This window comes from Fundulus heteroclitus, chromosome 9, assembly GCF_011125445.2.
Source record: "Fundulus heteroclitus isolate FHET01 chromosome 9, MU-UCD_Fhet_4.1, whole genome shotgun sequence".
Lineage (NCBI taxonomy): Eukaryota > Metazoa > Chordata > Actinopteri > Cyprinodontiformes > Fundulidae > Fundulus > Fundulus heteroclitus.
This window is the reverse complement of record NC_046369.1, coordinates 39,029,419-39,057,163: the sequence shown is the minus strand read 5'-3', so window position 1 is coordinate 39,057,163 and position 27,745 is coordinate 39,029,419. Positions and strand designations below refer to the sequence as shown.

Below are 27,745 nucleotides of genomic sequence, written 5' to 3'. Positions count from 1 at the left end.
CTTTCAACTCGGGAGGTAGAAGATGCGGCACATCCGCTTCTACGCCGCTTAGGTTTCAGTTGTCACCTAAGCCCATGCCTTGTCGATCCATTCAATGACTTCCAGGAAAGTTGCACGGCGCTCCCGGTTGCCGTGAAGCTGTGCTGTCCATCCATCATCCACTGCTCCCACAGGTTACGCAAGACTACCTTAAACTCCTATTCACGGAGATATCAAGTGGCTGGAGTATTTTGGTTAAGCCCTTCTCAGTTGTTTATAAAAGTTACCGACAATGTTGAAATTATCAACAAAGGCCTAGAGCGCCCTCCTGCGTTTGGTGTGAAAATAACAGGTCTAATGATATACCGGTAATAAATAATTTCACACATAAGTCGCTCCAGAGTATAAGTCGCACCCCCGGCCAAACTATGAAAAAACACTGTGACTTACAGTCCGGAAAATACGGTATACATAATACATAATGTATTTACTACTTTCAGGATGGAAGGACGATTTTACCCAGTATAATAAAAAGTGTTTCTTTACATGATTACCAACTATAGAGATGGCATCATTGCTGGATTGATAGTGTTGAAGGCAGTTTTTCTGAAGCATCTGAGTCAGTCAGAAATCCTCATGCCCATGGCTTACAGATGTCACAGTGGCCCGATGTTGGAACCAGTGAGTTGAGGAGTTTAATTTCAACATAAAGACAACTGTGGGCAACTGTGAATTTTATTGTTGACACGACATAGCGTTTTTCTAACTTTAAGGACGTAGAAAGTAGAGCTCTACTTCAGTGGTAGCACTCGCACAATTGGCATAAGCTCTGTTCCCAACTCTTAAAGGCATACTATGCAACATTTTTCAGTTAATTAATGTGTTCCATACCGTTTTCGATGATTAAATGAGTATTTTCAGGTCGAACAAAGGTTTTCTCGGCCGCCCTGGTGGTCTGTGGGGGAAATACCGTACTTGCAATTGCAGGAGCCATCGGCCCGCACACACAGGCTCAGAAGTGTCGTGCAAGACCGCGAGAGTCGGTCTTGCTTTACGGCGAGAACTGCATATGTTTTTGCCCTGCCATTCACTATATGCACGCGCGAAAGCAACAACAAAGAACCGCGTGTTAACATCAAATAAACATGCAAGCACATCGAGTTTTATTATTATTTTTATTATTATTATTATTATTATTATTATTATTATTTATTTATTTATTTATTTTTTTTTTGGCGGCCGCCGCCTCGCCAAGCCAGCAGCCGCGGCTTGGCGAGGCGGCGGCGCTAGCGTCTCGCCAACATAAAAAAGATAGCGCTGCGGGAACCCTGATGTTCATACTTTCACTTTGTTAGTCATTGTTTGTACTGCCGTTTTTTCCACTTTTCGTTGCGTTCGCCTGTCTGCTAAGCTCAAAACAACCACGCCTGGCTTGACGGAGAAACCAGAACAGCTGAGCATCTTTACGACAGTGCACTTTTACTTTCGCCCTCTGGGGGGAGCCTCGCTGGAAAATCAACCCCGGTTGCATAGTATACCTTTAACAGGTAAAGCTGCAGTTATTCCTTTATGCACCAGCTGTGGAGCAAATTCTGTCAGTAAGAAGATTACTTTGGCTTTAATATATTCACTTGAGGTGCAGTTGAGGCAATGGTTCTTGCTTAAAACAATAGATAGAATCTTTCTGTCTTCGACAATGAGAAGAAAAGTGAATAGAGGAAGGGAATTCCCAATACAGCCCTAGACCAGCCGCCACAGAGACAGTTTATTTCTTCAGGCTTTCTCTCTGATGAACACTTAACAGTCAGCATCTATGTTCTTTTTGCTTGTCTCTGCTCTGTCTTCTTAAACCCCCAGTCACTTGTGGCAGATGGCCCTTCATACTGAGTCTGGTTTTGGTTCTGATGGAAGTTTCTTCCTCTTAAAGGAGAGTTTTCCTCTCTACTGTCACTACATGCATATTTGGTATGAGGGGTTGCTGCAAAGTCAACAATACAATGCAAGCGAATGTCCACTCTGGCTCCACGCTTATCCAGGAGGAGTGAATGCTACAAGTCAATGACTTGATGTAGTCTGCTGGGTTTCCTTAGATAGAAAACTATAACCAATTTGTCTGGAGGAACTGATAGAATGTACTTTTTAAGTACCTTATCACTGAAAATGCTTTAGAAATAAACATGCCTTGCCTATATAAATAAACTAATTTGAACTCAATTGTATAGTATATAGATAGCTTTTTTAAACTTTTGTTTGTATTTACTTTTTATATATTCATATTTAACATGTTTTTACTGAGAGAAGAGTGAAACCAAAGTCAAATTTCTTGCTTGCCTGCACAAACTTGGCAAATAGAGCTTATTCTGATTCTACTTTGTGGTCATTTTTACAACTCTATCAAATATTTTCCAAAAGTTAGTACCAATTGTGCTGCATGAAGACAAAAATGAGGACCTGCATGAGATGAAAAAATTTACAGAACATACATTCATTGTCTTGTAGGTGTATAATTTGTGCCAACCTCACTTTATATTGATCATATATAGGCTACATGTATATTTTCAGCTGAAGTAAGGGAGGCGTTATTTAAGTAAAGAAATGTGCCAGAGCCTTACTGGTGTTGGAGAGGGGGGGGGGATATATCAATACATCAATATAACTAAAATATATGAATGGAAAATTGGAGCTAGAAGTCCCAGAATTTGATACAGAATAAATTATTGCTTTCATTCTTAGTTCTTTTATTAATCTTGTGGGTCTCTGACTATGGAACAATGCAACAGTAACATTCCTGACAGTGCAACATACATTTGCCTCTGAAAGATTTCTGTGTCTCCTACGTTATTTAAAAGCTTCTGTTGGCATAAAAACAAAGAGCAGTACAAAAAAATGTTCAGTACTAAGTTAAAAAAGTAATGTGTTGGTGAGAATATTGAAATAAATCATTTACAACGCCGAAAAACCATAACGCTTGAAAATATATCAATCCAGAAAGACTTTTAATTGTGGTCTGATCAGCCTCTCCCGACAGAGATTTCAGTGGAGTATTTGCTCTCCAGCATACAGGCTCCTCCAGAAATGGACCCACCTTTCCCGACTCTTCCTTGTGGAGATCAGAAGGAAAAACTCAGTTTGCCCAAACAACTCTGCTCGGTAGCAAGGTCGTTCCACGGAGTAATTTGTTGTCATAATTTGACTCAGGGTTAAGGCTTCTGAACTTTCTGAAATGGACAAGCCAGGGTATGCAGGAATTACCCCAGAAATTACTCTGAATATCCACAAACCCAGCTTTCTGAAATGGGGCCTGCTGCGTGTCAGCTGTTTGTGTAGCTGTGTGGGATCTGCTTATCTGAGACCTTAAGTGCCTTTTCTCAACCAATTTGTACTTTGAGACTTCATAAATTTGGTTGGTTTTTGAGTGCTACACCTGCTGTTTGTACCAGCCAGGTAAATGGCTGGTACTTGTACAGCACTTTATCAATTCTGACGACCCCAAAGCGCTTTACACTTCATTTACCCATTCCTGCACACATTCACACCACAATGGTGGTGAGCTACATTGTAGCCACAGCTGCACTCTAGACTGACAGAAGCCAGGCTGCACAGTACCACATTCTTTTGCTAAATCTCACTGCAGAAACTTTAAATAATTTAATGGTAATAAAATTTGAAATCTGAAGGATGTACATGTCTCTCAGTTATTCCATAGCAGGACCCCTACTCTGAAATAAAGCATACTATACAGCTCTTTTCATGCAATTGGGCTAAATCAGTTTTATCTAAACTAAGTAATGTAAAAGAAATTATTGCTGTAACTTGATTCTTTTAGCAAGCAATGTAACTTGCTATGACCTCAAGTTTTGGACAGGCGTAATACTGCTGTAGCCTCAATGTGCACGTGTGATATTGCTCACAGAGGTCAAGTGAATGCTTAGGGAGTTTGTATGTATGCTCAGACACATGAAAAATTAGGGGGAGCTTTGGGTGGGGGCAAGAAGCAGTGTTAATCTTCATACACTCGTGGAAAGACCTATTTATGTTATTGTTTTGTTTTAAATAGTTATTATCATTATTACCACCAATGACTGGAGGAAGGTTTCAGTCAACAGGAGCTTGAGAAACTCTGCTCAGTTGTCACATTTAACATCACCACGGACCATTGATACACCAGTAGAATAATGAAAAACGGGGATAAGTCTGATTTGTCAGGTGTAGTATTTTCTTATTAAAGTGAGACATAAAATACAAGTTTGACTTCTGTTTTGCAGAACATCTGCTGACAAAAAAATAAATTTTTTATTTATTTTAAAGAATAATTATTATTGTCTCTAAGAAGACATTTAACAGCAAAAATTCTCCATTCATTAAAAACGGTTTTGTGCGTACTGGGTGTCTGGAGTGGTTATGTGAAGGATTTGAGCTTCCTCTTTCTTTGACAGCAGCTCCCAAACTGCCAGCAGTAGACGTAGCAGTAAATGTGCAGTAAATGTCCGCACTTTTAAATTGTGCGGTCCAAATCTGTGTTGTACTTCTTATCCACTAGGGACACAATCTTTGAAGATCAGCTGCAACATGCCCACAATTTGCCCTCACAGTTTAAAGCAATTTACTGGTCATTATTTGGAATCTTTGAAAATCAGGCCATCAGTGTTTTACTCTTTCTCTCAGTCAATGTAAACACTGCATTGATTGTTCTCGTGAGCTGAAATGACAACACTGGAGAAATGGTAGTCAGGATTATATAATAATAACCAAAATACATTAGAAAAAAACATGACTCAGGTTTAACACAAAGATTGCTGGGAATTCAAAACTAATTGTTCTTTTATCTGACAAGAAGAACTTGGGATTTTTTATCAGATTTGATTATTTTGTATAATCTACAAAGTGTATTCAGAAATAAACTACACTGCACCTTCATGATGCATAAGTTGTTTGCTTGCAGATGACTGTCATGTTCTTTTCATCAGAAGTTTTGCTGAGGTGCAATAGATTGCAGCTTTTACCTTGGGGAATGAATTCTGTGTTTATAGTTTAAATCCTGTGAGGATTTTATCCAAGGTCAGTTGTAGATTAGCTGTTTAGCTCATTGAGTTGTGTACGCTATTAGATCTCCTCTTTTTGTCAGCAAAGGTGATTGATTAAGCTTGTGTGTCTCTGTGCCAAAGCTGGCCTAGACAGATGCATACACAGAGCAATATGCATGTATGGATGACACGTTTTGCGTGGAGCACGGGATCGATGCATACACTCTTTCTTGCAATAATTACCTTATCCAGAAGAGAAGTAGCCTGGGGCTTCAGCTTGAATGTGGGAATTACTTTTGTAGGTGTTTGTATGTATCACTCTTATTCCCCATTTGGCTTTGGAGTCATTAGTTGTTGCTCTGTCAGAAAGTGTGAAACTCCTCTTTATCCATCATCAATCAATGTGGCCGGTGTGCACAGACACCCAAAGATAGCGAGTAGCGATGGACAAACACTGGATGGAAATTTTCCTTTCATAAATCATAATAACGTCTGAAAGTAGAGTACCTGTCCTGCCTCAGCAGTATTTACATTCACAGGGAAAATAAAACACACCCAGTAGATTCTAGAGTTTTACTGCATGAATGTGCTGGTTTTTACCAGAATTATTTAAATCCAACTTGAGGTGTGGGAAAACATAAAATGTAATCATACCATACACTTAACAGGAACAATGCCAAAATAGAAAAATCTGTAAAATAGTAAGAACACCCAAGAAAAGGGGGGGGCTGGTGTCTGTCTTCAGCAGTCACTGGGAGAGAGCCGTGGTGCACCGTGGTGGACAGGTCCCATAAACTCTAGATAGGTAAAAAAAAAATTCTTAATTGTTGTCTTAGCTGCAGTGAGTCAAGATGCTATAAGTCACCTGATGTTTGCTGGCACATTGAATTCAAAACTTTATGACATGTTGTTCTACAACTGGCACAAGGAGATAAAATGTGACATCTGTGTAGATCACAGATGCTTGCTATGCGTCTGCAGGAAGTTCCAGATGATCAAACAGGAAGTAAATATTATATGAGCATCAGCAGGTGAACCTTTGGAATGATCGTTCCAGTTTCGGTAGGTCCTAATGTCAGGACAAACCTGGCCCAACAGCCATGGCTGTTATCATGTTTACTCTGCTCCAAGTGTGAGTTCTTGTAAGGTTCTTTAAACAACAATCTACTGAATCTATACAATCTATTGATTCTACTACCACAGTCTTCCGCAGGTTTCTGCTCAGCAGTCAAAACTAACTACAGGTTTTTAACAAAAAACAGCTCTACTCTCTGAGTGATGGTCCTTAGTAATAATCTGATTTTATAATATTAGCCTCCTCACACAGAATCATCTCCTCTGTCATGTGGATTTTTCAATGCTATTATGGAAATGTAACTAACTACACAGGGGGTGATGAGAAACATGGAACCAAACTTGGAATTCAACGGTAAAATATTTCACCTTTGTCTTTGGACTGTGCAAGAGAATTGTGAAAATGTAACTGACTTAAAATAATTTTGGTATTCTATATTTGCAATCTGATAAAAATGGTCCCTAACTGTCTCTGTGGCTTATTTTAAATCAAAGTTTCCTCTAATGCCTGTGTTCTGACTGGCTGATGTATTTGCTCCTCCTATTCTCTTCCTCATGAACCTGCAGTCACTCGGCACAAAAATGAAACAAGATTTCTTGACGTGCCGCAATGTGGCTTTTTACTCCTCCTGTAATCTTGGTTTCGGTTTAAGAATAAATAATGGATCTATTTCCTTCCAAATACTCCTTACTTATGTTACCAAATCACTGTAACTTGTTTAAAAACAGAGGTGTCAAAATCAGAGGAAGAAGTGAAGAAAAGAGTACATGATGGTAGTCAGGGAGGATATAAATAAAGCTACAAGGATAATAAGCACAAAGTGAGATAGCTGACAGATAGATGAAAGTTCCATGTTCCCAATCAGAGCTGGTACCAGCTGAGACTTCACCAGTATCTGTGGGCGAGACTCACTGACATTCCACAGTGGCAGGTAGGGAACTAAAGGCCAGTGTCAGGACCTGCTTGTCACTTGACGATTTAGAATTGACACTTGATTGTTGGAGGACATATCTCTCTCACACTTTTTCTTTGTTTCGGTGATAAGAGCTGTCATGCAGCTGTCTCGTCTGCTCTGATCCCCACTAACCCCCAGAGTCAAAAAGATGCCACAGTAATTGCAGCACATGTATAGTTCCAACAGCAGCCACATCTGTCATGTTTTTTTTACATCCCACAAGTTTGATTTGTATTTGTATCATGTTGTATTATTTATTGGGGATAGACGGTGGTTTCAGAATTCACTGCTCTGAAACTTTAATGTAAATGTGTATTTGTTTGGAAGTTAAAGAACTTTGAATACTTATTTTTTTTCATTTAACATCCTGATCTAATTGTTCAGGCTGATACTTTACACCAATTAGAATCGTTATGACAATATGAAGGGCAGCATCATATCCCGAAAGCAGTGAGACACTGTGTATTCCGGCACCTTTCTCTCAAAACCAGCATTATCTTTGGTCATTTGAGGTGCAGTGCCTCACCTAGTCCCTGAAAGTTTTAAGCACGGTATGGTGCAGTCTGTCCTCAAGAAGCATGGCCTTGACCAAACTGTTTTAGTACATTTTAGGCCTATCTCTAAGCTGCCTTTAATTTCTAAAGTTTTAGAGAAGGTTCTTCTTTTCCAGGTGGAGGTTTTTCAGTCAGGTTTTAAAACTCAGCAAAGTATAGAGTCTGTTTTAATGAGAGTTTTAAATATCATATTCAGGGCAAATGATTTGGGTGACTATGTTGTTCTTGTTTTGCTTGACATAACCACTGCTTTTGATACAGTGGTGCACAATATTTTATTATCTCATTTACAGACACAATGTGGTTTTAGTGTTACGGTATTAAACTGGTTTAGGTCTTATTTGTCAGACAGAACCATGTCTGTAGAAATATCCCCTACATTATGGGGTTCCTCAGGGCACAGTCCGTGGCCCACTACTTTTTTCCTCTTTAGTTGATTCCTTTGGGTTCAATACTCAGAAAACATGGGATCTCGATTTTTATGCTGATGACAATCAGATATACATGCCACTAAAAAAAGAGCCATTTTGATCAAGCCCCTACTATTGTGTCTTGAAGACATTAAAGTGCGGATGGCTTTACATTTTTAAGTTTAAATACAAGAAATCAGAGGTGATGGTGTTTTGTCCCAGCAGCTCTTGTGAACCATCTCCTGTTGATTTGGCCCCTTGGCTCCTTACTTAAAGCAGACCATTTCAAACTTGGGTTTTAAAATAGTCAGTGATCTTAAACTAGATCGGCAGGTTGGAGCAGTGGTCAAGTCCAGTTTTCATCACCTTAGGCAGCTGGCAAAGATATAGCCGATTGTCTTCAAACAACATTTTGAAACAGTAATGCATGCCTTTATTACAACTCAACTTGATTAACTAATGCTCTTTACGGTAGACTCAACCAGTCTTCCCTTAAGCGTCTTCAGTTGGTCCAGAACACGTCTGCTCATCTTTTAACCGGAATTGGGAGGAGGGAGCACATCACCCCTATAATTGCTTCCCACTTGCTTCATGTGTATTTTAGAGTTAATTTTAAGATAATTTTATTGTTTTTTAAAAGTTTACATGGTCTTGCCCCATCTCTGAACTGCTTCACCCATACTCTACTGCTTGTTGCCTCAGCTCAGCTGACCAGCTGCTCCTGGAGGTACCGGGATCTAAACTGGAGCTCAGAGGAGAGGACCTTTTAGAGTTGCTGCTCCTAAGTTATGCAACGCTCTGCCATTCCATATTAGAAGTGCCCATTTACTGTCCATGTTTAAAACTCGCCTTAAGACACATTTTCAGTCCTTGGCTTTTAAGACATGTTGGGACTGTTGCTCTTATTCCTTTTTATATTTCTATTCAATTCAGTTAAATTTTATTTATATAGCGCCGATTCATGAAACACGTCATCTCAAGGCACTTCACAAAGTCAAAATCAATCATATTATACAGATTGGTCAAAACTTTTCTATATAAGGGAACCAGTTGATTGCAACAAAGTCCCGACAAGCAGCATTCACTCCTGGGGAACCGTAGAGCTACAGGGAGAGTCGTCTGCATTGTCCATGGCTTTGCAGCAATCCCTCATACTGAGCAAGCATGAAGCGACAGTGGAAAGAAAAAACACCCATTAGCGGGAAGGAAAAACCTCCAGCAGAACAGGGCTCAGTATGAACGGTCATCTGCCTCGACCGCCTGGGGATTACAGAAGACAGAGCAGAGACACAACAAGAGAGAAAAAAAAGCACAGAAGCAAACGTCCAGCAATCTGTTCTATATTAGATGATAATAGCGGGTGAGCTGTCTTCTCTGGATGATGTCTCAGATAACAGAATGCCAGTTCAGATGTACCTACTATGAAGAAAAAAAAGAGAGAGAACAAAAAGTTATAAGCAGAAATGATGACAAGCAATGCATAATTGAAGAACAGTAGAACTCGATAGAGTGAAAAAAATAGATCCTGATGTCCTCCAGTAGCCTAAGCCCATAGAAGCACATCCCCATAGGTAGGGCAGGGTAACATAAGCCACTCTAGTTATTAGCTTTGTCAAAAAGAAAAGTTTTAAGATTATTCTTAAAAGTAGACAGGGTGTCTGCCTCACGGACCAAATCTGGGACTTAGTTCCACAGGAGAGGAGCCTGATAGCTAAAGCATCTGCCTCCCATTCTACTTTTAGAGACTCTAGGAACCACCAGCAGACCTGCAGTCTGAGAGCGAAGTGCTCTGTTAGGAACATACGGGGTAATCAGAGCTCTGATATATGATGGAGCTTGATTAATAAGGGCTTTACACGTTAGAAGAAGAATTTTAAATTCTATTCTTGATTTAACAGGACGCCAATGAAGGGAAGCTAAAATTGGAGAAATATGATCCCTTTTGTTGATTTTCATCAGAACTCTTGCTGCAGCATTTTGGAACAGCTGAAGACTTTGAACTGCATTTTGTGGACTTCCTGATAGTAAAGAATTACAATAGTCCAGCCTTGAAGTAACAAATGCATGGACTAGTTTTTCAGCATCGGTCCTGGACAGAATGTTTCTAATTTTGGCAATATTCTGGAGGTGAAAAAAGGAAACTCTGGAAACCTGTTTAATATGGTATTTAAATGACATGTCTTGGTCAAAAATAACACCAAGATTTTTTACTTTATTACCAGAGGCCAAGTTAATGCCATCCAGATTAAGTGATTGATTAAGAACTTTATTTTTAGAGGACTCTAGTTCAAAGATTACAACATCTGTCTTGTCAGAATTTAAATGCAGAACATTTAAAGTCATCCAGCTTATGATAACATCAAGACATGCCTGTAGTTGAAGTAATTGATTGGATTAATCAGGATTTATGGACAAATACAACTGAGTGTCATCAGCATAACAGTGGAAATTAATCCTATGCTGATAGTTTGGCCAATCGGAAGCATATATATAGTAAAGAGAATTAGTCCAAGGACTGAACCCTGTGGTACTCCACAAGTGACCCTAGAGTTTGAAGAAGATTTATTATTAACATGAACAAATTGGAATCTTTCCGACAGATAAGATTTAAATCAGCCTAATGCTTTCCCCTTTATCCCTACAGTATGCTCAAGTCTTTGTAGGAGAATATTGTGATCAACTGTATCAAATGCAGCACTGAGATCTAACAGGACAAGTACAGAAACAAGTCCATTATCTGAGGCCATGAGAATATTCATGGCCTCAGATAATGGACCCTCAGACCTTCAGACATTCACCAGAGCTGTTTCAGTACTATGACGAGCGCTGAAGCCTGACTGAAACTCCTCATGTAGGTCATTACTTTGTAAATGTTCACATAGTTGATTAGCAACTACTTTCTCAAGAATTTTAGATAGGAAAAGAAGATTGGATATAGGTCTGTAATTTACTAACTCATCTTGATCAAGAGAAGGTTTCTTAAGTAAAGGTTTAATAACAGCTACTTTAAAAGCCTGTGGTACATATCCATTTACTAAGGATAGATTAATCATGTCCAAAATAGGGCCACTGATCAATGGGAATATCTCCTTAAACAACTTGGTTGGGATAGGGTCCAACATGCAGGTAGAATATTTAGATGAAGCTGAAATGTTAGATAGCTCAGAAAGCTCTACTGCTTTTAAACAGTTCAGACACTGTGCAGGTTCTAAAGATTCCTCCAATGCTGCCTCACTTACTGAGGACTAGGTAATCGTGTTTGGGAGGATGCCAATTATTTTATTTTTAATGGCATCAATTTTATTTATGAAGAATCCCATAAAGTCATTACTGCTAAGAGCTAAGGGAATGGATGGATCAACAGAGCTGTGGCTCTGGGTAAGTTTAGCAACCGTAAAGAGAAATCTAGGATTATTTTTATTCTTCTCAATTAATGATGAAAAATATGCTGCTCTAACTCTGTGAAGGCTCTTTTTATTCAACAATAATAAGATTATTTCCAGATTAGGTAGGATTCCTCTTGGTGTGTAGAGCGCCATTTTCTCTCCAATTTCCTAACATTGTGCTTCAAGGAACGCAGCTCTGAATTAAACCAGGGAGCCAGCTTCCTGTGAATTATCAATATCTTTTTCAAGGGAGCTACATTATCTAATGCAGAACACAATGAGCAAGTCACACCGTTAACAAAGGTGTCGGTTTGTGAATGGGAAGAAACAGCATTGCTGCCATCTACAGGGCACTTCTGCAATACTGAGATAGAAGTAGGTTAATCTTTGGGGATCTTACAAACGTTACTACCAAAGCATGATGGTGAAAAGACCTGAAGAAGAATAGAGGGATGTCTGGTTCTGTGAACACAAAGGCATCTGTGATGGTCGGACTGGAGTGAGCCAGGAAATTAGTTTAGTCAGAGACAAAGCAATATTAACTGGGCTTTAGCTAGATTGCAGATCAGTAAACACACAATAACAAAATTAGAAGTTCCACAACATCATATTATCTCTCAGCATAAAATAGCCCATGGTAAAAGGCAGCCATAGACCACCCAGATAATGTATGTGTTGTTTGTCAGTGACACACCAATGAAGTTTTGCTTTTAGAACAGACCACACAACCCTGGGCAGCAGTTGCTCAGTTCTTCTCAGACGTTCCACATTTCGAATTAAGTGGCTTTTGTGTGCAGTGATGACTCAGCACTTCTAAGAAGCATACTCAGCTTTTGCTTATCAAATCTCTTGTCAGATTCACAAAGGCGAGCTGGGAGATTGCTGTAGGACAGAATCATATGCAGGGCTCGTCTTGCTCTTAAAGTCATTAGAAAGAAGTACTGGGATAGTTGAGAAGTTCTGGCTCATGAATAACAGCTACTGATGTCATTGTAAACCTTTGAAGTTATTAATCCCCAAAGTGATTTAACTTTTTTTCATTTCCACCCTCTTTATGTGAGTTTTTGTTAACATTTACTTGATTGAGAGAGCGGCTATAAATTCAAACGGTGGTGCTGAGGATTTTGAGGTGACATTTCAGGCTGTTAAGTGTTGGGTCTGGTATTTGCAGTTGGCAGGATGAGCATGGAGGTTTCCTGGCAGTTTAAGACCTTGTGGCATCACATGTTGTGAGCGGGATTACATGCTGCATAAGGTTCCAAAAACTGTTGATACATTGTTTCTGCATGTCACACATCTTGTTGTCTTACCTTTTCCTTCAGCACTGCATGTTTTTGTTGTTATAAAGTTTATATGTGAGCATGCTGAGATGTTTGCACTAGTGGTGCATCTATGTGTTTGTGTGTGTGAGTCTGTGTATGTTTTTAGAGATGGAACATGTTTAAGATCCTGTATGAATAAGAAACCTAAAATTACAACATGTTGGTTTGGTTAAAGAAGCAACTGACCAATTCCCCTGCCTAAAATTCAGTGCTATAACACAACAAAAACAAAATATTAGAAATAACACAAGGCCTAGACAGTATTCCTTTTTGCTCTTGTTTTATTTTACTTTTAGTCTGGGTTTGTGTTTTTTATGCTTTTAAGTTTGCCGGTTTTGTTTATTTTAGCATTAAATATGTAGTTAAAATATTTGTCAGCATCTCTGAAAAGTGGCATCACAATAAAAGAGAAACAATGTAAGAAGGAAAGTTATGGTGAAGCTCTGGCAGTTTTTTAAAAGTCATGCAATATGAGGGTAGCTGCTACTGGTTCCATGTGCCTGTCTCCCAAACCCTTTTTGAACTCTCAACCACAGTAATCTGTGAGGACTCAGATGAGACTGAGGTATCAACATGGCCATGACCCGTGGACACATCAGAAGATCCCAAAATATAAGCACAACCCAATAAGATATAGCTTTCAAAGTTTTTAAAGTCAAGGTGGACAGTTTGTTTTTAGACATCCAAAACTGTTTATGCATTTTACTTTAACTGTCATTATAGTAGAATTGCTTTCCTTTTGTTCACACATCACAATGAAGTTTGATTTTATATGTTGACCAAGAGACACAGAGGGGCTGGTTCTGTTTTAGTGTGTTATACTTTTGGTCAGGAATTAGGAATCCTGTTAAACAATAACAACTCAAATGAGACTTATATTAAAATAGGTTTTGTTTCCATCTACCAGTAAAATGCGAACACATAAACGTCTTTAAAAGTACAATTTTCCTCTCAAGTTTTGGCTCCTAAACAAGCAAAAATATTGAACCTTTACCCACATGTTGATACTACAACCTTAATAAACTGATTGGAAGGGAGTGGAATTAGTTTATTCTGTGTTTAAAGGGTAACTCACCCCAAGTCAAGTTTTTTGACAATAAAACATGGTTCTTATAGTATTGTACCATGGTACATATCCTGGTCATAATTTTGACAAATTAGTGCATATTTTTTTAAATCCTGCTTTTGTGTCTAAAATTGTCAGTCCAGCACCCTCCTAGGATTAGACAGGGTCTTGCATTGAATTTTGAATCTGATCCAACAGATCCAATAGCAATTAGTTCAAAAATTTTTGTGACGTAATTTGGAGAAACAGTTGTCAGTAGCTCTGCCTCTGTTATATGTGGGATGCCAATTTAACATTTAAGCAATAAGTTTAACTATCTGGAATTACCATTATAGATATCTTTAACATAATTTTGACTAGTCATAATATCACTGTGATTAGTATGAAATTTGATTTAAGATATAGCTAAAGTCATTCTGACTAGTCAAAACTAAGTTGCACATATACAGATGACAAAAGACACATGAATGTCAAAATAACTTGAATCTTACCAAGCAAAACTGAATTACAGATATCTATGATTACAGTTTTGATTAGTCAAAACTGTCTAATTACAGATATTTTGAATAAGAATTTTGACTGGGCAAAATTAAGTTGCAGATATCAGTCATTAATATGTAGTCTGTCGATGAATGCTAAATTTTATGCCATAGTGCTGTCTCACAGGCAGACAACCGCTGGCATGTCCTGAAACTTGCCTGCCCACTGCGTTGGCAGCACTGGCTTCAGGCATTTCTCAGTCAATGGCTGAAGCCCCCTCCCTTTCCTGCAAATCCCCACCTACCTTGATGGAATTTTGAAAATTTTTCTGGGGGGAGGAACATGCTTCAAATAGCGGTGAGTTACACTTTGAATACGAAATAGCAAATGAACCAATCACACATACACAGGTTGGCCAATCAGCATTCTAGCGTTGCTTGCTAATTGGTTGAACCAGAGCCCAAATAGAATGAGTTCTAATGTAAAGGTGAAATTATCTTACAATCTAAAAGTATTTAATTATCAAAGGTGCACTGGGAAAGGCAGAGAAATGCTGACAATCCAGGTATATGTGGCAGGCATGACTTACATCCCACACATCTAAGCAACCAACCTATTTGCTTACCAAAATTTCCTTCTTTTCATTTCTTTCTTTTTTCTCTTTTGTTCTGGATTTATCACAAGCTCAGCATGGCATATTATTTTTTTCCCCCACTAACCATTAATTTTCAAGTCGATTTAGCAGCTCGTGAGGTAGATCAAAGAGAAGTGAAAAAACAAAACTAGTCAACCGAAATTTAACATGAAAAAGTAATTATTACTTTCAGGGCTTTTTTGTTTCGTTTTTTCTCTTTGTAGGACATATTTTTGTTGGACACCCTGAATAAATAACAGGTGGAGCTGGTCATGTGCTTCTGTTGAGTGTTATGCTCTTAAAGATGCTGCTTCTTTTACAGTCTGTTTTGTTCGCAGCTACGCAGATCATTTGCGATTGTTATGATGATACCTCTGAGTTGTAGAGTATTTGCTGATAGTTGCACTGTTTTAAAGTGCTTAACATCTTTTTGATCCCATGGGTTCATCGTCAGTTAATTCTTCATTTTTACCAGAGAAGTATTTTTTGCTTCTTTTTTTAATTCTTTTTTTTTTTTTTTTTGCTCTGTAACTATCTTAAGCAAACTTTTATGCACCAAATGCCGACTATAAACATGTGAAACTGACAATGAGGTGACATCTCTGCAGTCGGAGTGACCATTTTTCTTTAGAGAAGTGTTATAAAGACTATATTCACTGAGAATCTTTCTTATCTTTTGAGAGCATCTTTTAAAGGCTGTGTGTGTTCTTGATGACCTTGTTTTCCTCCATTTTCTCCTTCTTGGTGCTGTAGGTCCCCTTACAAAGAAACACACTGATGATTTAAGTGATAGTGACCGCACGGACGATGAAGGTATTTTTCCCCCCAGCGCCAATCTGATTTGCATGACAAAGGAAACCAGACTTACCCTTTCTCCTCCAATTTTTTATCTTCTTTGATTTTCTTAAATTTCTTGTCCTTTTTTGAAAGTAATGGACATTTTCTTTTTGCTCTTTACTCGTAAACTCTTTTTGGGCTGAATGTGTTTTGTCCTTTTCAGCTTGATGTCTTGAAGTTTACATGTGTCCCACCATTCTTTGATATTAATACTGTAACATAAATTCTCTGCTTGGTTTTGCTGTTTCCTTTATATTTCTTTGTTTTTCTATGTTGCATCCCACCAGCAGATTCAGTACCTATTAACCCCTCAGCAGGCTCTTGCCACATTTTTGCATGTTTTTCCTTTAATTTGCCTAAATGTGGTCGTGTTTTGGAAAAATCAACCACTGGCTAACTGGCTTTCATAATATACTAACACTTAGACTTGTTCATGTTTTAGGCATCAAATCAAATGTTTTTTATACAGATTTAATTAGTGGTCAGCAACAGGGTGCTCCTCCAGTTGCAACTGTCAACATTCAGATTTCATACTTGTGGAATGCTTAAACAGAAAAAAACTCAACATCCCTATCAGATATAGTAAAAGGAAAATGTTATTCAGGAGAAAAATGTTTTTTAAGTGTACTTTACTCCTTTGAATTTTTAAAATTGGCACTAAAAATCTTAAAATAAAATCCAATTAAATGAATCATATTAGGCTATTTAAATGTGTTTTAAAATTATCTGTTACATTGCCTTTGTACTGAGACTGCAAAAGGTAAGAAAGAAGGAGCCAAATTTGTAGCTGCAGTATTACGGTAGGTGACGCAAACTGCTTAGACCACCAACTCTTACAAAATCATTCCTCATTCTTCATATCTATCATTTTTCTTTTGCACCTCTTATTCCCTTTGTGCTACAGTCTCACCAAAGGCTGCCTTTGCACCTGCAGCTTCCAACCCAAAAAAGCTATCTTAGATTGAAACCACTGCAACTGCTGACGCAGCGTAAGAGTATGTCCGGAACAATGTATCGCTGGAACACAAGCGGCACTTAAGACATTTGTTGATACATACATACATTCAGTCAAACTAACTTAAAGTTGGAAAGTAAATAGCACAGCTGCAATGATTGATCTGTTTGGCAAATGATTTTGAAACAGATCTGAAATGCATTTACATTTTTAATAAGCTGTTAATGCTTTAAAGACACCTAATCCAATGTGAACACATTGTATAAACTGATAAACGAGGACAAAGAGAATAAAACTTTGAGTTAAGCAGTTCTCTTCTTTATATTAGAACTGAGTCTAATTTTAATACTCTGACAGTGTGTTTAAACTTAATTTTCTCAATGATAAGAAAAATAGGATTTTTGCTCAGTTTCTGCAGATAGTGAGCTTGCTGTAAAGTTATACTAGAGAGAAAATGTCCTCGTTACAATCAGGGGAGGGAATCATCTCTCTTTAAGACTGCTGCGGTACAGTTTTAATGACAGACAGAAGGTCCCAATAGGGCCCCTCGACAGTGTAATGTCACCAGGCATACAGAAATTACATCCAAATAAGACTCACAACCATCCGCAAACTTTTGATCTGTGCCACCATGCTGTTTTTCTGGGACCTTGCATACATACAAAGTCTCCTGAACCCTTTCACATACACTCATACACTAATGAGATTAGAGAGAACCATACAGATTTATGCGGCAAAATCCCGACAAGCTTCAAATATCATCTTGATAAAGGATGCAAGCAGGGCAACTAATCCAGTTTAATATGGAGCAAAATATGGCTGGGAAAACACATATCCAGTTATGCACACAGGACCTCAGTCTGTCACGCTAGCTCTGATCGACTTCCAACCCCTCCACCCGTTTCCTTTGCCCCATTATCTCAATGCTCTTAACCTTTGACCCAATGTCGCCTCTTAACACAGTAAGAGAACATCCCCTGACCTCACCACCCCAACCAGCCAGTAAATCTTGCATTTTACTCTTTAGACTCTGTGAATGCTCGTAATCCTTTTTCTGTTGGGAATAGAGATGTAAGCGAGAAAGTCCCTAAAAGCTGGGGATTTGCCTGAAGCTTGAGATTTTTACAGTATATATTGCTGAAGTAGTTAAGACTATGGGTTCTATGAACTGTGGAATTTGCAAGAGCTTATGCAGCTTATAAACCCAATCGTGCCCCATGTAAAATATTATAAAAACACCTCCATTAATATTTTTTGGTTATAGAACATACATTGAAGACTAGTCAAAACTAAGTTAAAGATTTAGGATTAGCTGATGCAATACCCATGGGGGAAATCCTGAAGCCAAACTAGTGGTCATCAGGTTCAGACCTGCAAAGCTAGCAGATTTGTTTGATTGAAAGCATATGCCTTATTAACATTAAAAATAACACAAAAACAGCTACAGCATATAGCCTGTCACTGTCTCTACTAAAATGCCAAAGAAAACAAACTGAAACATTTTCTGGTTCTCTGCTACATCAAAGCTTTTTGTTAATCAGTGGTTTCACAAGACTTCCCCAAAGTGGTACCCCTGAATGCTGTAAGAAACAGTTTTATGATGGGGTTCTTGTATTATATAATTATAAGGTCTTGTATTCCTTGCACGTTGAGAAAGATTATAAAACAGATTCAGCTTACTGGGACTTGCTGAATTTAATTAAATAGAGTTTTGTGTAGAGGCCAGATAATCCATTAACATCATCATGCTTCAGAAAAAGAAAGAGAAGTTCAGATTGCCGGCAAGGACCAAACCAGGCCAGATTATCTTGAAACAACTCCAATTCAAAACCCTTTGTCTTTACATAGAAGTCTATTTATTTTCAGCAAAGACTGTTGAAGTCCACTGTCCGTACAGATGCCCTGTAATAGTAAAGCTTCTCAGTCGTCTAAGGCATGACAACACCAAGAGCTTAAGTACAAGGCAATTAGACCTTTTTCCTCTTTCTCCAATATAGTTCAACTGTCACCCGAAGGTTTTCTTCACTTCTGACCTGGGGTTAGGTGTATTATGCTTATCAGCTGTAGTTAGAAGAATAGGTCACTAATATGGCCGTTCTGGCTACTTTAAATGCTACCTATGGCAATTCAATACAATTCAGTTTAATCAAATTTTATTTATATAGTGCCAATTCATGATCCATGTCATCTCAAGACACTTCACAAAGTCAAATTCAATCAGTGAAATGTCTTCAAGAAGTCCACTTGCCTCATATTAAAATAATAGCCTTCCCATGTGACCCTCTTGGTGAAACAATATGTTGAAAATATCCAGTGAGAATAATTTGGTTACATTGCCTTTCTTTTTTACTGCTGGTAGTGCTTCAAAATGCAAAAAAGATAAAAGGTATGGGTACAAATTCCAGACATATATATGTTGTGCTTGTACAGAATGTGTAGTTGTTAATAAATCTGGCCACACTGTAAACCAAAATGAATGAGAATTTAATCTTTGTGCATCCATAGAAAGGAATAATTACACAAGTAATTTACACAAGGTACAATTTTTTGTTATGGTCTGATTACAAAGTAAAAATCTGCTTGTAAAACTTGGCTGTGGTTTTCAATTTACAAGTTTTAATTCTGACCGGAATTTTCTTCCGGTCAGAATTAAAACTGACCGGAAGAATTTTTGTCTCTTTCGGTCAATGTCATCTCGATCACAAATGTAACAATCCAACCAGAGAAGAGATGGGTGTGGCTGTCATGGGTTGTAGTGTACTGAGCTGCAAGTCCAGGAAGAGTGGTGCAAATTAAAGATGGGGGATGGCACTCTGGTTGAAAACAACATTTGATCATATATATATATATATATATATATATATATATATATATATATATATAAAAAATAATTAGATAATTTTTTTTATTCTACTAAATGAAAAAGTTATGCATACTGAAGCAATAGAAATGCTAGCACCGTCCTCTATCTTTACCATGCACTACTCTTCCAGGACTTGCACCTCAGTAGCATGCAACCCCAAGCATGCCATCTGTTTTGTGATTGGATTGGTATATCTGTGATTGACATGACATTGACCATTGGGAGGGATATATAATTGTAACTACCCCCCCACCCCCACCCCCACCTGACAGTTAGTCACCTCTGTGCCTTTTCCAGTTCTTTTCCCTGAAAGGGATTACATTGATAATAATGAAACTTCTTTTGAAGAAACAACTCTCAAAACAGAAACTACGCTTTAACACTTCTAACCTAACCAAGCCAGAGAAATGGTTACAGATCGGCACTGCAGCTCTTGACAGGTATCAACATGGGAAAAAAGAATGAGGAAGAGCAAGTCCCGAATGATAGTTGCATTAGCTTCTCATAGATCAGCATTGAAATGCCCCTGCAAGAACGGTACACCCCTCACATGTTGTCAGTTGAAATTGCGTAACCACTCAGATATTATCTGCTAGATTGAGCAATAGCATGGTGTCCAAGCATGACTAAATGAGCATGCTGGCCTGAGATAACTGACCATTCCCTTTATCAATCTCAGCCTATGAAGGACATCAGTGTCAGACACAGTGTTCAGTTACATCTAACAATGCCTCTGTGACATACATAGTGTCTGTATTAATCATCGGGTATTTTCCTAAAAACTACCTTCAACAACTCTAACAACCTATAGGTCCATGTCATATCTAACAGTAACTTGTCTAATTATTTTCTACAAATAAAATTTTTTATAGACACATAAATTCCTATCTATGGATGCACAAAGATAAAATTCACAGACATTTTGGTTTACAACGTGGAGAAATATTCACAACACATTCTGATTTAAAAGCAGAAAATAAAATGACTGCAATTTGTCCCCATATAAAAGTGTCAAAATGGACTCAGTAAAGAGTAGCACCGTCATGCTTCACAAAGGGCATTCATGGTAAGGAACTACAGTCTGTTTTTGTAAACTTCTCTTCACATATGTCCCAAAATGCTTTTGATGGGGTTTAGATCAGATGAACATTCTCTGAAAGAGGAACCTTTTATCCTGGAAGTCCTTTTTTTCTGACGGGAGATGTGAACTGCAGCATAGTCCAACTCAAAGACAGAGTCATCACTGCATGGATGAGTGCCATCAGGTCAAAGGAAAGCCTCTGAAGCATCTACTCAATGCCAGCTGCTGAGCAATGCCTCTGCATAACCTGAAGCATCATTGGTCCATTCAAGGAAGGACCTCACAGTTCATAATGGAGCCTCATCCACAGTTCACAATAATTCAATTCAATTTTATTTTATAGCGCCAATTCATGAAGCATGTCATCTCAAGTCACTTTGCAAAGTCAAATTTAATCATATTATACAGATTGGTTTAGATTATACAGATTGGTAAAAAAAAAATTCCTATATAAGGGAACCAGTTGATTGCATCAAAGTCCCGACAAGCAGCATTCAATCTTGGAGAAGCACAGGGAGAGTCGTCTGCATTGTCCATGGCTTTGCAGCAATCCCTCATACTGAGCAAGCATGAAGCAACAGTGGGAAGAAAAACTCCCCTTTATCGGGAAGGAAAAACCTCCAGCAGAACCAGGCTCAGTATCAACGGTCATCTGCCTCGACCGACTAGGGGTTAGAGAAGACAGAGCAGAGACACAACAACACAGACAAACAAGCACAGAAGTACATATTGATCCAGTAATCTATTCTACATTTGATGGTAATAGCGGGTGCCAGACCAGGTGTACCTACCATGAAGAAAAAAGAGAGGGAACAAAAGAAACATCTCCAATGGAATATGGTTGTCATGAATATGACAAGTTTATTACCTTCTCATCAATAAAGCTTTATTCCAACTTTCCATGTCCAATGTTTGTTGCTCCCTTGCAAAGTCAAAATGGGTGTGTTTTTAGTGTGGGGGGAGATGTGTCCTTTTTTGTTAATTTAGCTCTCCTATCACAGATGCCGTCCCATGGTTAATAGGCTCCAAAAAACGTCAGTTAGGGCCTTAGTATCTGCCAGTGTATTTATGGACAGCCCATTGGATCCCTTGGTGGTGTGAAGGTGAGATATCTTTGCGTCTACCACTTTTTTGTCCCACGAATCTCACCTTGTTTGAAAAACAAGTTGCTAAATGTTATAAACAACTACTTTGTTACCGTGTCCAACCAATGTAACTATAGTGTGCAGCGAGACGCCTTGGTTGTGCAGCTAAGCAATTCTCACCATGTTCAAAGACAGAAAGCATTTCTGCCTTTGGCTTCCAGAGCTTATGAGCCTGCATGCAGATAGAATATTGTATTAAATCCAGGATTATGCTCAGAATCTCACCTTTCAAAGCTAATAGTTTTAAGATTTTGATCAGCTGAAGAACAGCTAGCTTGAGATTAAATGCAGAACTAAAAAACTTTTCGACTCTAAATTGTTGGCTTTTGCTTTTGCTCCTTCTTTTTGTATTTTGAAGCACTACTTACAACCCTGTAATGATCCTTGTAATGATCAAACACTATAAAAGTGTTTAGTTTTTTTTAATCCGTAGTGTATGTCACCCAATTTTGCCGTGTAAAACACGTCGGTTTCTGCAAATTGTTTGATATCAATATGTGATGGTGACTGATTCATAGTTTTCTTTAAAAAAAAAAAAAGAAAAAAAAAAAGAAATCTGCTTGTTAGTCTTGTTGGTTTGATAAGTCTCCAACATGAGCAGATGAAGAGGATACTAAAGTTGTTGCCGTAGCCTGCGGGCATCTCTCAGGGTTTGCTTTGAGAAATCTAAAGCTCCTGAATCTCTTTGATCATATCCTCCTACCTGAGGAAGAAAAGATCTACTTCATGATGGCATGCTACTTTCACTCAGACAGCTCTCTCTCACCCATATTTATTTCAGGAAAGTCTAAATAGCTGAAGCAATCCAAGATCACATCTCATTTTCACATGTTTTCCTTCTTTAAACAAAATTGTCTCATGTTTCTTGAAACAATCCTGGTGGGAAGACGGTTGAGTGATTTGCTTACTTCTTCCTAGCTGTGCATAAGATTGTAGCATTACAATAATTGATCAATATTTATGTGAATAGCAGTTGTTCCAGTAAACACTTTAAATAGATCATTAAACGCTTTTATGAAAGATGATAAAACCCTCCACCCGCCAAATGAGGATTAATTGAAAAGTTATAAGAATGAAGAGCGTCTGAGGATTTAGAGGATTACTTTTGGCTCTCAGACTGGCAGATGCAGCCAATCAAAGCATGCCAGGAAGCATATCCTGAAAAAAAAAAAAAAAAAAAAAAAACCTGAATGTCTTACAACTAAAATCTCAAGGTACATTGTGTTCTGTTGACACCGGAACTTCTTTCAGTTAGCAGATCCAGGTAAATCCATCAAAATCTCCCACATACCTGTGGCAGTTTTACATTAACCTCATCTCCTTACCACTGACCCTCAGAGCCAAATACAGAGAGGCAGCTATAGAAAATCCATGCTGGGATATATCTCTGTGGCAAACATCAATTCATTTTTCAAGCAATACTTGAGAGATCACATCCACTACACACTGTCACCACACAAAGCTTCTTCCAAGCACAGAGGACTGGATAGGTCATCCATACATGGACAGAAGTTCAACATTTTTCTTAGGGACACTTGCTAAAACCCAGAAGCGTTGTTTGGATTAGCAAACTCCCCATGGACCAAATTTATAAGAAATAACTAATTATGACGTGTGCGCATCTGGTTAGTTTCCAGTAAGTTTTTGATTCCAATACTTGCAGATATGGAACATTAGCTACTGATGTAGTTGACTATATTTAATGCTCTGCACCTTGTTCTTATTATTGTGCCAATTGTCTTTGCAACTTCTAGACCAGCATTGTTACGTGAAAGGGTTCTTGCAGAGCAGATATTGGTTAAAAGTGGAACAAAAAAATGTGACCCATGTATGGCACCCTCAGTCCTGAAACGTGGTTGTGACAGTTCAAGTCCCAACCCAGAGACCTTTGCCACATGCAGTTCCCCTTGTCTCTCCACCCATTGCCTGTCTAGTGCCTGTCAGATAAAAGGGCCTCTAGAGGCTGAAAATACAAAGGGGTGATATTTACTTTTATACTTTAAATGGGATAACATAATCAAACCTGTATGGGTTTTTCAAAGATTGAAAGGATGATCCAAGGAAATGGACTCAGATTACATGTACTGCCATACTTTAGCTTCAGCTTCACAAACCTCATTGCCATGGATGATGAACAAGGTAAAAACTTACTTTTTGTTCCAAGAGACTCTTTCAAAATAAAGTCTTGTGACAACAATATTTTAAGAATCTTACAGCAGTTGAAGCTAGTCAAATATTAATCCATAAACACAGCCTGTTGAGCACGACGTCCCTTGTTCTTCTGTGCATGTGGGTCACTTCAGACTCCCATTAGATTGTTCATACTGGAGTGTGATCATGGTCACATTAAAATTATAATGTGAAAACCCAAATAAAACTCAGCAAAAAGTAAGAATTCAGCATGGCTAAATTTAGAGGCCATGTTTGTCTTGATTTCTTCTCTGTAAGCGGGTAAAGGGAAATAATCTACTGGTTGCAGGAACAATCCTGTTGAGTGCATGTTTAACATACACCTGCTGAAGCCAACAGTTAAATTCCTCTGATTAAAGGAGCAGCCGTAAACAGAGCAACAAGGAGTCTCAGTGCAGCAAAACGACTCGTGGGTTAATATCTGGAAGCGAAACAGATAGAAAAGAAGAATTGAAGCTAAAATGCAAACTACTTACTAAAGAACACAGCTCACTATCAATGTTTAGGAACCACACCATACCAGCACAGAATACTTAAAACACCCACACGACCAAAGCGCTGTACAGAGTAACTAAACAGCAGTTTTATGATACCATTAAACCAATATTAAAATCAATAGGACCTGAATAAATAAAACAGCCCTATACTAAAACAATAGATCAATCATAGAATCACTAAAACATAGTAGAATATAAAGAAATTAGCATATAAAAGTAGGAGTAAAATAAATAGAAAAGCTATAAAAGTCAATATCTCAGATGGTGTCTGAGGCCAAGGAGAAGAAATTGGCTTTACAAAGGGATTTAAAATCAGAAAGGGAAGAGGCATGTCTGACAGCAAGTAAAAGCATGGTCTCCTCCAAAACAAAACACTTTCCATTCAATATCTCCCTCAATGTTGGTAACACAATTTTACAGCAATAAAATAATAATAAAGTGGGTAGTGTGTGCTACATGCTGACCTCTGTTAACGCATCCTGTCCACATTCATGTGTAGATTTTGTCACACAAACTGAGTTTCTTAAACAATCTACAAAGTGGAGATTTTTAAAACTGTTTTGTGTCTCTTTAGACCCTGGAGATAAGTATGAAGGATTGTGTTAAGGCCCACATGTTCACGCCTACTACCGCCATCTGTGCTAGAAACTGCAACACTAATAGATACATTTTGTACATTTGTTTTATCTCACGTGTCTCACTTTGACTTCGTAATGTTACATGTGAGCTGAAGAAGTGATTGCGTTAGAAAAAAAGAATAAACAGTTTGAGGGAAAACAACTATTTTCGGAGTCCTTACCCTAGCACCGCTTTAACCATACTCAGGGTCTTCCTTATGTCCTTATTGTGTTGCTGGCAAGGCATACATAAGTACTACAACAATTAGGATTGGGATCCCAGATTTTATGAAAATGTCTGTAAAAATATATCCAAAACAGTGTGGCAGGGGCCTAAATCTGATCTAAATGTCATTATCCATTACAATGATCGTTATAATTAATAATATCTTATTTTATGCTTTAAAAGTTTAATCAGATTATTAGATCATAATCTAATAATCTTATCCATCTTGTTGATTCATCATCATTGGTTTGGGATATTTGAACATCTTAATAGATGTTGTGCTATGAGCAAATTTAATGTTGTTATCATGGCTATCATGGTCATCAGCAACAGCAGCCAACAGTCTGAATGATACACATGGAAATTGTGACATAATACCATTGGTATCAATGCCAAGCTTTCACTTAAAACATAATGAGAATAATCAATGTTTTGCTAATTTAGTCATGTGGATGATTAATTTGTCATCAGTCCTTCATCGTTGCCTATGTAACTGTAAGGTATAGTGACTTAATGTCTGATGCAACGACTCTCTCCCACGGTCATCACCATCATCCACGTGGTTGTCATTTGCATCACTCCTGCTGTTGACGTCATCCACATCGGTGTCGGTGTCTTGTTTACTGCCATCTTCTCTGTCAACATTGTTATGGCTAAATTCATTTGTATAATAGCTTTAATTATGCTTATCATCACCACCACAACAGCTATTATCATCCCCATTACTGTCAATCATCACTTTCATCATCAAGGTTTCAGCATTTCATTACTGGAGCCTGAAGCTCATCATCACCAATAAAATCAGATGTGCTTATACCATCAACCAACTACATACTTTTAGTTAGATTATTATTACATTAGCACGCCTAGTGAAAAAACAATCGGTGCAAAAGAAAATTATACAAGTGAAGTCATGTGCTCTGTTTTGAGAAAATGGAACAAGGATATTTGTGAGGCTGTGCAGCACAAACCCCTTATCTTAAACTTTGAATTAACAACATTTTTATAAAAATCAATCACACATAATTTTGGCCTTTGTAAACTTAATTTAACAGTTAAGAAGACACCTTAAAATGAATGTTGAATGTGGGCAAAGGGATTCCTTAACACCCTTTTTCTGCCATGTTTCCTCTGGATATTTTAAACATAAAGTGTAGGAAAACTTTCTTTGAGAGCCTTCTTATTTTCTCAGTGGTAGCAGTTTTTCTTGGTTGGTTAATTTTTAATTCCCCACAGACTCACTGATCTCCTTCTGGCCCAAAGTCCCTCATTGATAACACATCACTCGCATAAACGAAGCATGCTCCCGCATGTACCAATGGAGATAGTTAGGAAGCAAGATGAAACGCTTATTTCTGGCCAACAGGAGATGAAAGTGATGGTTTGAATGCTGTTTTTTTCAGGACATTGTTAGATCTCCCCAAATTGTGTCATCCTATTTGCTCACAAGTCCTACTAGAGCCTCGTCAAGGACTAATACAGATAATGCAGACACTTTTTATTTTTATTCCTCTACTCAAATGGACCCCATTTCGAAGGTCCAATCCTAAGGATTTCTATCTCTTTTATAAACTGAAAGGTGTAAAGCTGAAGGTACATTATGTTTTTCTTTCAGTCCTTATTCCTCTAAAACACTGTTTACCTCTAGAAATGTGTATCAACAGGATGTAGTAGCCCTTCAGATACATAATCAGATGTCTGCTAAATCTAGGAAATCTATTGTTCCACTCCATCATTGGTTACTTTCTGGAACAAGCATTGGGATATAAGCAAAGTGGAATTAGCCACATTGTGATTTTAATTCTGTTTAAAGGTTAGTACATTATTTTCAAGAGAGTTAAATGGTGTGTTTAGGATAACATTTAGGAACCACAACTAGTCACGAGAAACTTAAAAGACAGACATTACCTGAAAAACGTCTAAGAAATCAATTCAGTTCATATGCAGTTGTATTCAAAAGGTTTGGATATTACTGAAAAGTTAAAAAATCTCTGTAACTCACCAAACACAAAGTATACATATATATTGATGATTTGTCTGCTTATCCTTAATCAGAACACAACATTTAAGATTAGAATGTTACATCAGACCATTAAAAATATTTTTAATACAAAATTGTGGGCTTAATACCTGCTTAAAGGCTGTTTTCGAAAAGATACTTTTAATCTGAAAAACGAGCCTCGTCAGCAGCATATTCAAATCAGTTGACTATGAACGTAGTTAACCAACCTAAAATAGAAGTAAATGGACTGAATATATCTCATACCTTTCTAGTTGTGCTGACCACTCAAAGTGATTTACACTATAGCCACACTCACCTAATGGCACATTTAATAAGGTTATAGTGCGTTCACATTGAACGCGAATAGCGCCACAATGTCGCCACTTTTGTTTGCTGTCACTCGCCTGCTGTCCGCTCACCAGGTGACAGCAAATGCACAGGGAGCAA

The 27,745-nt window shown here is 38.0% G+C and overlaps 1 protein-coding gene across 5 annotated transcripts in view; it reads left to right on the top strand.

The window, feature by feature from the left end:
* The window catches only part of nlgn1 (neuroligin 1), a 440,050-nt gene that overhangs the window by 168,781 nt on the left and 243,524 nt on the right, over nt 1-27,745 (top strand). For 4 of the 5 annotated variants that reach the window (XM_036141620.1, XM_036141617.1, XM_036141618.1 and 1 more), the window contains one exon: nt 15,639-15,698. The exons of the other annotated variant lie outside the window; for it this stretch is intronic. In XM_036141620.1, the coding sequence (XP_035997513.1) occupies nt 15,639-15,698 (60 nt within the window). The remainder of the gene's footprint in view (nt 1-15,638; nt 15,699-27,745) is intronic. 5 annotated transcript variants of the gene reach the window in all.